Source organism: Nyctibius grandis, chromosome 14 (genome assembly GCF_013368605.1).
Source record: "Nyctibius grandis isolate bNycGra1 chromosome 14, bNycGra1.pri, whole genome shotgun sequence".
Lineage (NCBI taxonomy): Eukaryota > Metazoa > Chordata > Aves > Nyctibiiformes > Nyctibiidae > Nyctibius > Nyctibius grandis.
Window position 1 is genome coordinate 3,956,481 of NC_090671.1, and position 14,810 is coordinate 3,971,290.

Below are 14,810 nucleotides of genomic sequence, written 5' to 3' on the forward strand. Positions count from 1 at the left end.
AAAATCATGTACTAAATTAAAACAATATATTTGCAGAGTGGAATATATCCTGCTACACATAGTCTAAATTCACCTTATGCATACATACAGCAGAAGGTAACATTTGCCAACTGAGAAGATACCCACTGCATGGAGCAGTAATTGCAGTCTATTGGCAACTGCTTTGTAAAGAGCATCAGGGAAGATCTGGGTTTTGTGCTTCCAAAATTACCCTAAACCACCTGATTTAAGTGATCTACAGGTGATTTCTTTTACAATACTTCAGTTACAAGTGTGCAAGACCCTGTTTTTCCAAACCAGGTAACAAAAACTTCCATGTGGTGTCATGCTCATGTATTCTACTCAACCGGATGTCTTAAAGAAAACAATAGCTACGCAGAAAAGGACCGAATTCATAGCCTCAGAAATCTTCCTGTATTTCTACTTTAGAAGGGCCACACAATCACTGTAAACCAAAATATTATTCTTAAACCAAGCAGGAACTCCAATTCTTTCACAAATGCAATTTATGTCTGATGGGAGTGGCTCACATTCTGTTTTCATCAACTGTAATGACATTGACCAGTCAGTAACGTTACACTGTGTGACTATTCTGTAAATCAATCCCTCAAACTTCTATTTTAATACATGCGTAAATATGACTACTTAACAATGTGAAATCAGAATTAATACACATTTCTGAAGCCTACAGAAAATGAGAAAAAGCTCCAACTATAATCACCCAGAACACATCAGCTGTGTCACTCTTCGTTCAGGATGGTTCCTCAGGCTGACGTTTTTTACTTAACACTATTTTTTTCAGAAAGGTGAAAATAAAATCTTCTCTAAAGGTGCTATTGCAAATTTATTTGAGAAAGATGTAAATCCCTGAAACCTATGCAACTTATCTGCCAGTATCTGTAAATATGCAAGGCAATCTTTTTTTGAAGACAAAATTTCTTGAGAGCTCCCTTTTGTAAGTGCTTCAATATTCAATTACACAAACACTGTATTTCAGGGGGAAAATTGCTTACAAATATTTAGTTAGTTAGAACCAGGCTTTACTGTAACCCTACAAATGAGAAATTCATACTTTTCACGCTGCTGTAACGTTCTAGCTCCTCTGGCAAAAAGCATACGTACACTTTGAAGCTCTTTGCAAATACAAGCACACAAACAACCTACACTTTCCTGCCCACTAGCAAATGACACTGCTAAGGCCAAGCCAAAACTATTTTAGTCAAACAATCTTAGATCAGATGCTGACTTACAGCTAGACAACTTTAGCTTGATATCTAGCACTCAGAAAACAAAAGGCAACAGATCACAACATGCAGCAAAAGAGCAGAAAAGCATCGAGTGGAACTTGACTCAAAACATACCTCGTGGGAAGGGTCCAAAGTTCTGCACACTTCCACTTCTCATGAGGGAAATCCAAGTGCAAGCAGATTTTAATCATACATTGTGACTGGTAAATGGTTAGCTTAGCTGCTACGACTGCTTGTCACCATACTACATAACAGAGTACAATCATTCACAAGGAAACAAGGACTGGTGTTACAAGCAGAGATGAAGAAGTGCACATGCAGGGCTGGGTGGGGAGGCATGCAGTAAGCTCGCGTGAACCCTGCCTGGACACTGACAGCGCTACCTTTCGTCAGCAGCCTCTTTTTATTTTCAGAGGTTATCTAAATGCAGCTTAGCTTTTAAAGAATAAACACAGAACTTGACTCTGGCAAGCCCACCACCAGGTCCTGCTCACAGGAGACGGCTCAGCACAAGACCACAGCACACTGATTGTTGGGCCCTATGCGGGCGAGCCAATGTGAGCAATAGCAGGGACTGCAGGAAGCTATGGAGAGCACCAGAGAACATACCTTCTTATGAACAACGGAGGAAGTGGAATTAATTGTGCTCTCGTCACTATGCATCATGACCAGTTCAGGGCTGCTCTCATCCAGGACCTCCTGCATGCTGCTCACACTGCTGCTCTGACTGCCTGTGCTCACAGACATACTTGGGATGGAATGGTTGCTGCCCAGACTGTCCATCTTCCTACTCAGGTTTGATCCATGCTCACTGTCCTATAAAACAAGGGGCATCAGTTACAAATACTGCAGGAGAACATCTGCCCAGCATGTGCCTGCAGTGCCCAAAGTTTGTTTTAAAGGTGACTCTGCAGAGTTAAAGGTTCTTTGCTCATTATTTTGGCAACTATGTTTCTCAAGGCTGCTTGGGTGATGGAATACTCCATATGGGGCAGATAGCTTTTGCCTCTTCTCCTGCAATCTTACTACACCAGGCTTGAGGCCAATTTTTTCCATATATCAGTAAGTCCGGGCACGGCTCTTGGCTTGAATAAGAGACATCCAGGAATTCTGGACGGCTGGTGGAAGGAGTCTTATAATTAAAAGAAGCAATCTAAGTTTGTATTAAAACAATGTTCCAAGCCAGGGTATGCTACAACGCATCTGGTGAATCAGAAACGATGTAAGACAATGAACCCAGTTGTTTATGATTTGATAACTATCACATGGTGCTTAACAGGCGTAGAGGTTTTAACCTCCATGTCCCAAGCAGTCAGCAATTACATTTTGGCAAGCTAAAAACCCCTGTAACCTTGTGTTTTCAGCCAAAATAAACTCTTCATTCACCTTTAACCAGCTGACTCAGAGCCTGCATTATTACCGCAATTAAAACTCTTGTAATCTACTTAGACATACGTAAATTATTACTCCTCGTATAGGACACATTTTTGATTCTATAGACAAATATCAGAAGTTAGCAGCCTTTTTTCTTGTTGCATACTCATACCAGCTCAGTAATCCCAGAGTATGCGCTTAATCTGGACCGATTTAGAGAATTTATGGAGTCCTTTGTAATTAACTAGTAGCACTGAAGAGGCTTGCAAGGAATTCACAGTGAGGACTGAGAACTCCGAACATCCTTCAGCTCCTGGTCCGAAATAGCCTTGATTCACCAAAATGAATAGCTTGCTACTGCACTCAGTTTATCCTGGCCTCCAAAGTGATCTTGGGGAGAATGACAGTACAAATCAATTAACAGGGTACTCATTTTGTTGGAAACCAACAAAGATAAAATTGACAGACTTGACAGATTTGTATTTGACTGTGTGATTATTTTTTAAGCAATCAGCAGATCATTCAGAGCCTGCGTAAGAGTACTTAAAATCCAAAATAATACTATTTTACAGAGAACGAAAACATTTCAAGGATGCTTCAGAAGAAATACTATAACGAAGCACCTGAGATGAGGATATGGCTAAGTAATTAATGAATGTGTATGCACAAAGGACAGAGATGAGATTGCATATGCAACCTTAGCATCGACTTCCTGACTTGAATACTTTCCAAATGACCTTACCTTTCTTGCAAGAGCTCTGAGGAAAGCATTAGTAGTATTTTGAGTGTTAAAGATTTGTAATGCTCCTTTTCCACTACACAAAGTCTAAGGTAGAAAAAGGAACTGTCTTCTGGCATTTACAGTTGAGCAGCTTCTGTTAACCTGTTAAGTAGTAACTGAAGCAAGTGCTATGTTTTCCGTTCACTGCCAAGTTAGTGATACACACGAGCAATACAACCTCCTTTCGTGGTACACAAGCTCAGTGGTAAAACACAGTGCAGAGCATGCTGTGTACATGCAGAGTGTGAGCTTCATTAGTGTTAATTCCTAGAGATACAATCTCTTTTCTTCTCCTTTTTTTGAGAGGTGGGGACAGAAGGAACAGAAGGTACATCTTGGAGTCAACTACTACCACACGTATCCCACTTTGCTGGAGAGCTTGGATCTGCTGAACAGTCAAGTGGGAAACACTTTCCCTTGCGCTTTCCTACCCTGTCACTCTCCTAACAGCTTTTCACACATAGGTACACAAAGATTGAAGGTTTCAGTGCAAAAATCTGACAAATCCCCACTCTCCTTAGCCCAACAACTAAGCTCAAGGTGTAGAAGTTGGCTAGCTGGAGAGTTAGAACAGAAGCACTTTGTAACTTTAATTGCAGTGGTTGCTGTTCCTGCTCCTTCCCTGCATCTCCTTCAACACAAAGGACAGTGCTACGTGCCAGTCCCCTCCTTCTGTGTGCTCTCCTACCTGACACCCAGGCTTACCCATTTCTTAAACCAGAGCTCTAGTTTAGCGTTAAAGGAATGTTTGACATACACAAACCTTAAAACCAAGTCCCTAAATATATGTTGAGCTTGGGCATCTCACTGTGTATTATCTTGCTATACCGCAGCAAAAAGGAATACAAATATCAATTTGCCTGTCAATTTTTTTTGCTGAGAACCAGTCATGGATTTATTTATCCAGTGTGCCTGCACCAAATGATATTAATTTCCATCTAATCTCATCAATTGAAAAATGACTGGTTTCCTTCTCTAAGCCACAGTTAGTGTCAGTTATCATACACTGATTAAGTGGGTTGTTTATATGAAAGATTTAAACTGAAGCTGAATTTCATGTCTTTAATCTTTTTTTCCTTTAATATTAAAGAATTAAAAAAATAAGTCTTACTAATTTGGTGATTTGCTTTTCAGCTCATCATAGGCCAATTACTTTACAATAAAGCTATGGTAATTGAAAAAATATTAACATTAATCAAGTGGTCTTGACTGTGCTTCTGAGGCTGAAGAACTTGGACTGTCAACAGACCCTCCTTCACACAGGCTGTCAGCCACCTTCTTTTCACAGAGAATCTCCCTCCAAAAGAGTTTCTTCCCTAAAGCTTTCAGAAGAAAGGCCACCGTTTGAAAAATACCCCAGGTTTTAAAGCTGCCAGTAAATGCACATCTAACACCAAGTAAAGGCTACTGTCACTCATTATCCTACTCTAGATCTCTGCTGATGCAGATGATATTCCAACAACACGGACTGTATCGTCACCTAGGCTGTGCTTGTTCTGCCCCCTTAAGCGGAGGGGAACATCTCACTTGCCCTAAAATTATTTGCAATAGTGCAAATGGGGTAACAAAATAACAGTACCTCCTCCTCTTCTTGAGACTCGGTCAGTGGGCCATTCCGGGTCTCCTGGAAAAGGATTTTCTTCATTTTCCGGTACTGAAGGTTATCCAGTTCACGTACTGCATCTTTTGTCCTTTGTATGAGGTCTATTAGTACCCTTGGTGGTCTGTCTCGGCGAACAAAATCATGCTAAATTAAAGGAAATAAAACACAGTTTCAGACATGACACTAGTATGTTGGAAAAACAGGACACAGTGACTTTTTTTGAAGAGACACCTAAAATGACAGTTCACATTCAGTAATTGGTCTGTTCATATTCAATAATTAGTAATACCCATTACGAAGGACTCCAAACACTCAGCACGGAATACACTGACTGTGCTTATCACTACTGCAAATAACCAGACTGATCATGCTACGCACGATGAGTTTTGAAGCGTAGGCTGCAAAACGTTTAGTTCAGAAGTCAGAAGATCTGCTTAAGCACAGAACTCAATTAAACGCGGAGAGAAGTGAGGCAAAAATCACTTCGCTATTTGAAACTCATGGGCATGTGCACAGGCACATCCGTAGCAGGAGAAGGCGAGGAGTGGATGGAGAGGTGCCAGACCTGGCTGACCCTTCGCAAACTCTCTTTAGCCCTGACTCCCTGATTCCCTTTTCTGTCTGAAGTGAAACAGTTTAGAGCAGGGTCCGGTTTTCTGAGCTCTCCAGGCAACACAGCTCGTTCATCCCTTTCCAAGTTCATTCACTTGAGGTGTACAAGGTACAAGATAGTGCCGCTTCAAACCTCACAAAGGTATAGGACTTTAAAATGAACACGTAAGGACAAAGAAGAATCAATCCGGATTATGCCAGATTACTTGCCTAAGATACATGCAAAGGTTTATCCTGCATCTATCTATTCTGATTCATACATAAAACCAGTAATGCAAGGTTTATTTATACTTAAAGCATTGGTAGCCAGAGCTAAAGTAAAATGAGGTTCCTACCGACTCCTGCTAAGGCCGTACTAGAAGCACAGGTTTTAAGTGCAGACTGAACAATTAATTCCTCAATGGAATTTAAGTACATGATCAAAGGCTCTTCTCTGATTTATCAGATACATTCTCCTAAACTGTACAGCTCGCAGTAGAGGATGAAAGCTCGCAGCTTTCCCATTCAACCTTTGACTAAAGTAGACAGTCCGAGTATACACTTGCCAAAGTTCTACACGGAATCACTACGGTTGGGTGTGTTGCTTAATATGTAACACGGGAGATGGCCTGAAGGCACAAACATCTTCAGCACATTTCGAGAAACACTAACAATGAAAAAGAGAAAGGGGAAAAAGGTTGTTCTCTACCCTGCACTGCAAATGCCACAATGGCCTTTTGTTAGAGAGCCTCAACAGCCGGACCCCACCTGCAAAGAAATTCGCAGGATGGTCCTGGCTGCCCACTTGGCCTCACAGCTCTTTGCACACCTGGTGAACTCAGGGTCCCACAGGACAGGGAAAAGCATCTCTACCCTAGATGTGTTGCCAGAACTAATGCATCCATCCGACTGCAGCTGCAGTAACCGATACATGAAACCCAGTCCTCAAAACAGGAGTCTTACGTACAAAAAAGCTGAAAGGATGAGCTGATGATCTTCTAATGATTTGTAAATAAACATAGGCAGTATCATGCCACAGGCTTATTTCTTGTTTTTAATTGAATTCAAACTGTTGCGCGTTTGAGTTTTGCTAACAGGGACAGCTAGTCATTTCCCTATCAATTTTTTGCGAGTACTGATGGTGTTCATTTTTGAATTATAGCTAAAAGTTCTAAGCATCATTTCACACAGAAGCACAATGAATCATTTCTGCTCCTCAATGCAGATAACCATCACTTATTGCTCTGTAAACAGCAACAATCTACAGCTCATCTATGATTAGAGAAAAGGTAACCATTTTTATCTCTTTGTAGATAATTTTTAGAAAGCGATAATGCATTTGGAATAATGATCCTGAACTTAAACCCAGCCTATACATCCAGTGTCTACTTGTTTATGCGTATTCTTTAGCAGCGTAAACACTCATTTCACTGGAAAGACTATGTGCTTGGTATTCAAGCATCACTCAAATACCAGAATGTGACCACGTGGAAGCTGTAGGGCAGATGCACAAAAGTGAAAACCAAAAGGCTCTTGCATAACAAGGATACAATTCTGACTGCTCGCTTGCATTAGCTAATTGTCCAAATTGCACCTAAAAGGCATCCCTCTGCTAGGTACTGTGCAACTCTAAGAAATCATGGCTCAAAAGACTTAATTTGTCTACTTTCTCCAAATTGCAAGGAAAAAAAAAAAACCCAAACAAACAACAAAACCAAAACGGACCCAGCAGGAGGAAGAGGTTAGCCTAAAGGCATGTACCAAGTTGGCTGGAAGAGTGACTAACAGAACTGAAGTCTCCTGGGAATGTCATGCAAGCTGAGAAAAATAGGGAAAAAGTGTTTAAAACAAATTTTATAACTGCTTTTGATTTTAAAAGTGAAAAATATCAGTGACATGGTTTTAGGTGTTTTTAAATTTATTTTTTATTTTAAATTTCAACTGCATTTTAATATCACTACAGTCATTTGTCTGTTTTCATGTGGGATAGTAAATGGAAACTAAATTCATTCTCAAGCACTTCACTTAAAATTGAGTTCTCTTTAAGAACATGTGGCCACAAAAAATTTGCTCTATCCCTGTTTACACAAGTGAAAAACCCTCAAAAGGCAAAAATATCTTCAATCTTATAATCTAACAAGCTTTAGGGAGCACTACTGCAGGAGGGAACATCTAGGGTACTGTTCTGAAAGTCTAAAACCAAATAAAAAGACTGAATACACATGACTTAAAAACAAGATCTCGGCTCCAATTGTTTGCACAGACTCCAACCTAAGGTACTCATGAAATCATATCCTTCAATGAACTTCCACTATTCCTAGAGAGCAGAAAGGCTGCCAATCCACATGAATGAATCATTCTGAAACCCACAACATAAACCTATTAGCTGGTCAAAGGATTGTCAGGGTGCTGCAAGCAGAACCAGAGAACAAAACGCTGGGTATGTGTCACAGCACAAACGTATCGCAGGGAAAAAATATACCAGGCGCCGAAGAGAGAGTACAAACAAGCTTGTTCATCAGCCTTTACCTGGAGAGTGAAGGCATGAGGGTTAAATATTCTATATGGTCCACACTTAAAGCAAGGAGAGAAGCGAGTGCAAAGCTAGCTGTTCAGTAAAGAGTGCAGGGTTTCGATTTCTCTCTTCAAGAGCTAGGAGGCTCAGAGACATCCATGAGAATGCATTTTACTGAGCTGAAAAAGCAACAAGAGAAGCCATAAAACAAAGGCTGAACGGTAGCCTTAGAACAAAAAAATCAGCATGAAAAGGCTGTCAGGTAGACACAGAGCAGCAATCTAACCTACCGTGGAAATTAAGCAAAGCACCCAATGGAGCTAACAATTCCTCTGCTCAAATGTTTAAGGAAAACTGAGTCCTGTTTACCTGGTGTGGATCAGCAGCATGCCATGCAATTCTAACCAGCAGCTACGTACAGCAGCCAGAGGAATAGCAGGGCCACTCACCAATTTTAAAGAAAGGAAATACTTAAAAGAAAAAAAAAAAAAGCCTGATGGAAATGGAGCTGGAGCAGATTTCACACATCCCTACCTTCTAACGGAAGGCTGCTCCTGAATCTCCCCAACACAAAGCCCTTGGAGTTATAAGCAGTTTCTATACTGCTCAGGCACACTGAAACCCAATGACTTAAACTGGAATTGATTTACGATTCACTGACAAAACTCTGCCAAACTGTGGACACATCACTCCAGCACAGGTTCCCCTCCTACATGCTCTTGGCAATTATGAACCCGTACAAGGCACTTTCCAAAATGATACAGTTATTTCCAAAACAAGTTCTAATTAACTAGGTTCAGTACAGAAACTATTAAAGGGATATAAACAACTTGCGGTTTTGGTGGTTTGATTAGGGGAAGAAGTTAACCTAGGCCTATCCTGTTAGTGCTACTTTTAACAGCTAAATGTGATGCATGAATATAAAAAAGAAGCAAACACATTACAAGATGTTATTGAATCAAGAGGAATTGCACGAAACCCATCCAGGACAAAGAAATGACTGGAAAATAGAGATCAGAAACATGGATAGAAACACAACGCTGACTGACTAGAGACAAGTTGAAAAAAATGTGATGTCTGGAAATACACAGTTAAAAAATAGATGCAAAGTATCTTTGGTAAGTAATATATATGAGGAGGGATAATAATATGAGGAGGGATCTACAGTAGGCACTAATCAGTAAATTTGTCAAGACTTCTGCTCCAGACAGCAGTCAAAAGAGCACAGCACCAAAACCCCCTGTGGTAACACGGCAGAGCAGAGCCAGCCTTTCCCAGCTCCCACGTAACCACACCTGGAATAACATTTCATGTTCTGTATATTAGTGCCAGAAATGCCTGTCCAGCCAGAGGAACTTTAGACAAAAACAAATGAACCAGAAAGTGGATCAGAAAGGCTCAAACGAATTATTTACAAGACTAGAGCAAAAACAAAGAGCTGAACTGAGATCAGGCAGAAAGATCATGAAAAGATACATATTCAAAAGGTATGAACAGATAAAGAATTAATCATGCTCACATTAGCACTGCTAGAGAAAAAAAGGTCAAGATAACCTTCCTGAACTTCATCTGTGTCTGTCAAAAGAAAGACAAGACAGGACAGTTCAGAGCCCCCCACACAGAACAATCCTGCTCTGACCAGGAGTTAAGAGTAGGTCATCCAGTCTCTTTCCCTCTCTAATACCCATGTTCCTTTAAATAATTAGCCACTATCTGTAAATCTCTATTAAGAGCTCAATCCTCTGATCATGTGGAGTATAACTCTCAAAGTACTACCAGCTCTGCAAAAGATTTGCTATTGCCTATGCATCTTACGAAGACTGGTTAAGTCTAGATTTTGAGTAGCAAATAAAATGGCTTTTTAGATTTTCTCTCACTTTCACAGAGAAAGCCTGTAGCAAATTACAAGCCTTAAATCTTCCTGAAATTGCATATAAGCTTAGTAGCAAGTATTGCCTGTTACACAACAGAAAAATAACATTTTTCCTTACTGAAGAAGGTAAGCAGAAAAAAGAAGGGGCATCAGCAAGTCAACAGTTAAATTACTTTACACAAAACTACACAACTGTTCCAAAAAGGTCTTTGCTTTCACACAAGCTGCACCAAGTTATAGTTTCCCCACTCCCTCTGCCCTCATTTAGAGGGAGGAACAGGGTTGCCTCCAGTTTCCTCCCTCATTTGTCTGCTCTTTCAGAGACCACATAGTACAGCATCGTCACAACTCAGGGCATCCTACCGACAGCCCAGTATAGCAGAAGGGCTGGTGAAAAATCCTTCTTCATCAGAGCAGTAGGAAACATGCTCCTCAGTCCTGCCTACACAGAAAACTATGGGTTGGAATTCACTTCTGCAGCACAGATTTAACTAACCCAGCTCTGGACCTGTTTGTCCTTGATAATACTTTCAGTTAAAGGTACAGCATTGTCTTGGAAAAAAAAATATTAAAAAAAAAAAAAATCAAGATGAAATCCTTCTATCCTCCTCCTGCTGGCAGGTCCTTCTTCAGCTAAAAGTCCTGTTACTCACACTACTATCCCATGAGGCTTGCAAGTTCTCGAACACAAACATAACCTCTGCAGAGCTCTGGGGCGTAGAGGAGCAGGGTGCTGGGCTGCTCCCCCAAGTAACTCCTCACTCAACAGTGTAACTGTTTTACCACACAGCCTACCTCTACTTTACTCCAGTAGTTCGACTCTTGAGCATCATGTTATAAAGAGAATTGTGATTCACATAACAGGCAAAGTCAGGAAACAAAGTTAAACAGCCTAAATACTCCAGCCTAAAATACTCCTTAGAAGACCCCAAAACTATTGATTCAGAGGAGAGCAAAACCAACAGGTTGGTTTTTTTTTTAAAGGGCAAATATTTGTTCACCTTCTTTAGAATTATTTCAGTAGACAAACAGATTTTTCCCAAATTTCTGGAAAAGATTTGAAAAATTACCCGTAACAGATCTGTTGATGATGGCCTTTCCTGAGGTATTTTCTGTAAGCAGTAATCAACAAATCCCCTAAAGGAGTCTGACCTGTAAATAAAAAAAAAGTTCTAAATGAAAAAGCAGCCTAGGATCTGGAATATACACAGACTTATTAGCGCAAACTAAAACAAAAACCTCGACTAATTTGTTCTTAAGTTCTAGGGCAGAGAAATTAACTGGACTTTTCCAAATTCTGAGTAAGTTGATCCCACCAGTTCAAGACTGTTGAACCAAACATGGACACACAATTATCCCCAACCACAAACTGAAAACCAAGCAAGGACTATGTGTACCAGTCGCTGTTTTCAATTTTACTTCAACTACCTAAAAATAGATGACAATGAAATTATCAGTTAGTCCAGACATGCACTCTAAGTTAGCTGATGAAATGGCTCTCTAGAAGCTTCCCATCATTTGTAACACTGAGTAAAGCACCTTCGTACAATGCTTGGTTCAACAAAACTTGAGGCCATATAGGAGCTTCTATCACAACTGGAAAGAGAAAACCGATCTTCTAGGTGCCGTTGAACTCAAAAGCAGCACAAAAGGCACCTTTCTTACTCCCCGTGTTCTCAAAGCCACAGAGAGCAACCAGGTGACTACAAACAAACCGCTTGCAATCAAGAATACTGGTTCTCATACTGTAGTCACAAGTTGTCTCTACTCTGCACTGCAAATTCTGCACAGAACCACACGGGTATCAGTGTGCAGACAGGAGACCAAGTTCTCTCAATCTTGAAAACCAGACAAAACAGAAATAAGGAGACTGGAGTGTTTTTGATAAAATGATCAGCAATGAAACAATTATGCTCCTTGAATGTCTAGCAGTGTAACTGGGGGAACTTCACACCTCTCCAAGGGCTATTGTTTCAAGCCATCTGCAGACTCTGCCAAGCATTACTCGATGGCTAGGTTCTGCTCTTGGGTAGAGAGAACAGGAAACAGGGTAATCCCTTTGCTCCCACAGAATAATAAAGCATTCTTGTATCAAAGCTCAGATTCTGGAACAAGCCTGTCGCATGGGGAGTATTTACTGGCCACAGAACTCTGATGACTTTTGAAGTCACTGACTGGAAAAAATAATTCTAATTACCTCTGTATTCTGTGTGCCTCTCCCCTTCCTTTCTCCACATTTCAGCTGCACTACAATGTTAACAATTCTTCTGTCAGGGATCTTTTGCATCTGGAAACTTTGCTGAATTGTGCTATGGCTGGCTTAATACATCCAAGAATATTTTAATTCCTACAGCATCGACAGCCCCATAATTAACACCTGCACACATTTAGATTGTAGCACAGCCAAAGTGACAGAAGGTCAAAATTGAGCCTGCCTACACAGGAGCATTATTTGAGAACACAGTCAAATCACTACGCTGCAACAAACACTTTTCTTGTCAGACTTCAACCACGCAGAGAGTGTCGCAGAGCGTTTTTAGGGAAACAAGACAAAAAATTCATCTGGTAATAGCTCTCTTACCACTCGTTCGACTGTAACATAGGGGAATCGTTCTGGGCTATGTGATATAAGGCACTCATTGCATTCATGTTGAAAAGTGGAGGCTTCCTTTCAGCTAGAAAGAGAAGAAAAAGGTGTGATAAGGCAGTCTGGAAAGAAAAGAACAAAGATATGGAAGGATTCAGCAGTGACACCCTGCTCATAAATAGCTCATTACTGTCGTCATCACATTTAAGCTAATTATTTTAATATTCCAGGTTAGACCAGGACCAGCCACTCAAGGAAAGCTGTTATTCACTTGAAGAGGGGATAATGACATCCAAACAGAACAGGATGCAAATTACAAGGAAAAGCTTCCAGTAAATTTTACCTTAACTGCAACGTTTCACAGCTGACCTGCAGAAGCTGACTGAAACAGAGCTTAGACATAGAGCATGGCAGGGGTAGGAAATTTATATATCGATCCCTACAGAGCTTTGATGCACTGACATAGCATCTGTAGTAAGGACAAAGAGTGGCTGCCCGTTTCATTTGTCACTGGCAGTCACCTGCAAGTTGGACAGTTTGTCAAATTCACTTCCCAGACGTGTTGTTAACTCCCCTTAACTAGTCCTTGCACTGAGAGGACACCTACGTACCAGCCCCGGCCCTTCCAGAGAGCAGCAGATCTCACACAGAAATTGAGACAGGCCAGTTTTCACCACCACCTAAGGTCAGTCATGCCAATCAGTCAACGACGCCAGGATTTTTAAGTTCATGTCAGGTCAGAGCAATTACTTGTTCTTGACATGCAGCATGCGTGCAAACCACCACGTTTTCTTTTCTTTAAAGGCTACTTGCTTTCAGCTACACAAGAAATTAAGACATCAGCATTCAAAGAAAGCCAAGTAGTGCTCAACAAGAGATTTCTTCCCACTGCCACCTGACCCCACGTTCAGATATGGAATCATGCAAAGGCAAAACTCAAAGTTTAAAACAAAAAAAAGTTTAATACTTCTCAAAAAGGTAATACTTAAAAAAGCAAACCCGTCAACTATGTAAAATGGCTTTGAGGTTCTTGACTGAAAAGCTCCACAGAAATTCTAGTACCAACACTCAGTGCCTACGTAGGGTAGCGGTAGCATAATATCTATTCTACCTCTGTCATTTACTCCTGGAGAGGCCATAACTAGTCTAAACCCTCACAAAAAAAAAAAATCAGTGGCCATGCAGAAAAACAGAAGTCTAGAATTTCTGATTTTTGCATTCTTTATATCAAAATACAGACTGTGTCAGCAAGGGTTAGCACTGGAAGTTACTAGTCGTTTACATCATTACTGTCTCCATATTGGGGTCAACATTTCTTCCCATTCTTTGGGAACATCCCCCTCTTTGTTATCTCATATCTATTTCTGCTGATTAAACATTTATAAGTAGCATTTTCAGTGAACTTGCCCTCACAATAAGTTCTTGATGTACTGCTGTTAAAGTAAGTATAATCCATATCAGGAGCATCGTTGAAAATAATCTACTCAGCACATGCAATGTCAATATTCAAGCTTAAAGTGCACACGTCTGCTCTGTATACCTGCTATCACATCTACATCTGCTTCAGGTTGTGTTGTGTGGATGCGTATCATTTGCCCTTTGCAGTGCAAACCCTTTTCTTCTCATGTAAAGAACCTGTCCACGTTGATTCATGTCACAAACTTTCAGCTGAGGTTGAAGATTTTTTGTTTCAGAGAGCAGAGAAGTAAGAAAAATTGAAAATTAAATGTAGGTCCCTTCTGACACACAATTCTTAGGACATCAGTACCCTTGACATTATAGCTGGAACAACTTTCTCAAAATTCATCTTGGGGAAAAACCACACTACAAACCATAGTTTCTTCTTATACAAGATTAGAATCCTCTAGTTATTAAGCGAATAACTGAGCACACCAGATGAACATTAAAGCACAGCAGCATTAGTGGCTTGATCTTGATTTGCCAATGAATAAAAGGTTTAACTCAACCGTCAGTGCTTCCCAAGTCAGGCTTTTTAAAGAAAAAAAAACCCCACACAATCAAAACCAACCCAAACAACTTATGAGGAATAAGAATCTTCCATTTTTTTCAGGACTTCCTAATAAATATTGCAGACAGTTAATTATTTATCTCAACTGCTAAGTATTTACTCACCTAACTCAATACATGTGATCCCAAGAGACCAGACATCCACCTTTCCATCATACTGTCCCTCGTCCATAGCAAGGATCACCTCTGGTGCCATCCTACCAACCACAGT

The 14,810-nt window shown here is 40.5% G+C and overlaps 1 protein-coding gene across 8 annotated transcripts in view; it reads right to left on the reverse strand.

The window, feature by feature from the left end:
* The window catches only part of TAOK3 (TAO kinase 3), a 93,649-nt gene that overhangs the window by 24,579 nt on the left and 54,260 nt on the right, over nucleotides 1-14,810 (reverse strand). For 5 of the 8 annotated variants that reach the window (XM_068412401.1, XM_068412400.1, XM_068412405.1 and 2 more), the window contains 5 exons: nucleotides 14,705-14,796; nucleotides 12,566-12,659; nucleotides 11,055-11,136; nucleotides 4,982-5,149; nucleotides 1,857-2,063 (listed from right to left, as the gene is read on the reverse strand). In XM_068412401.1, coding sequence (XP_068268502.1) covers nucleotides 1,857-2,063; nucleotides 4,982-5,149; nucleotides 11,055-11,136; nucleotides 12,566-12,659; nucleotides 14,705-14,796 — 643 coding nt within the window. Of the gene's footprint in view, nucleotides 1-1,856; nucleotides 2,064-4,981; nucleotides 5,150-11,054; nucleotides 11,137-12,565; nucleotides 12,660-13,182; nucleotides 13,306-14,111; nucleotides 14,233-14,704; nucleotides 14,797-14,810 lie in introns of those variants that run through there. The other 3 variants (XM_068412407.1, XM_068412408.1, XM_068412406.1) reach the window with 3 other exon arrangements.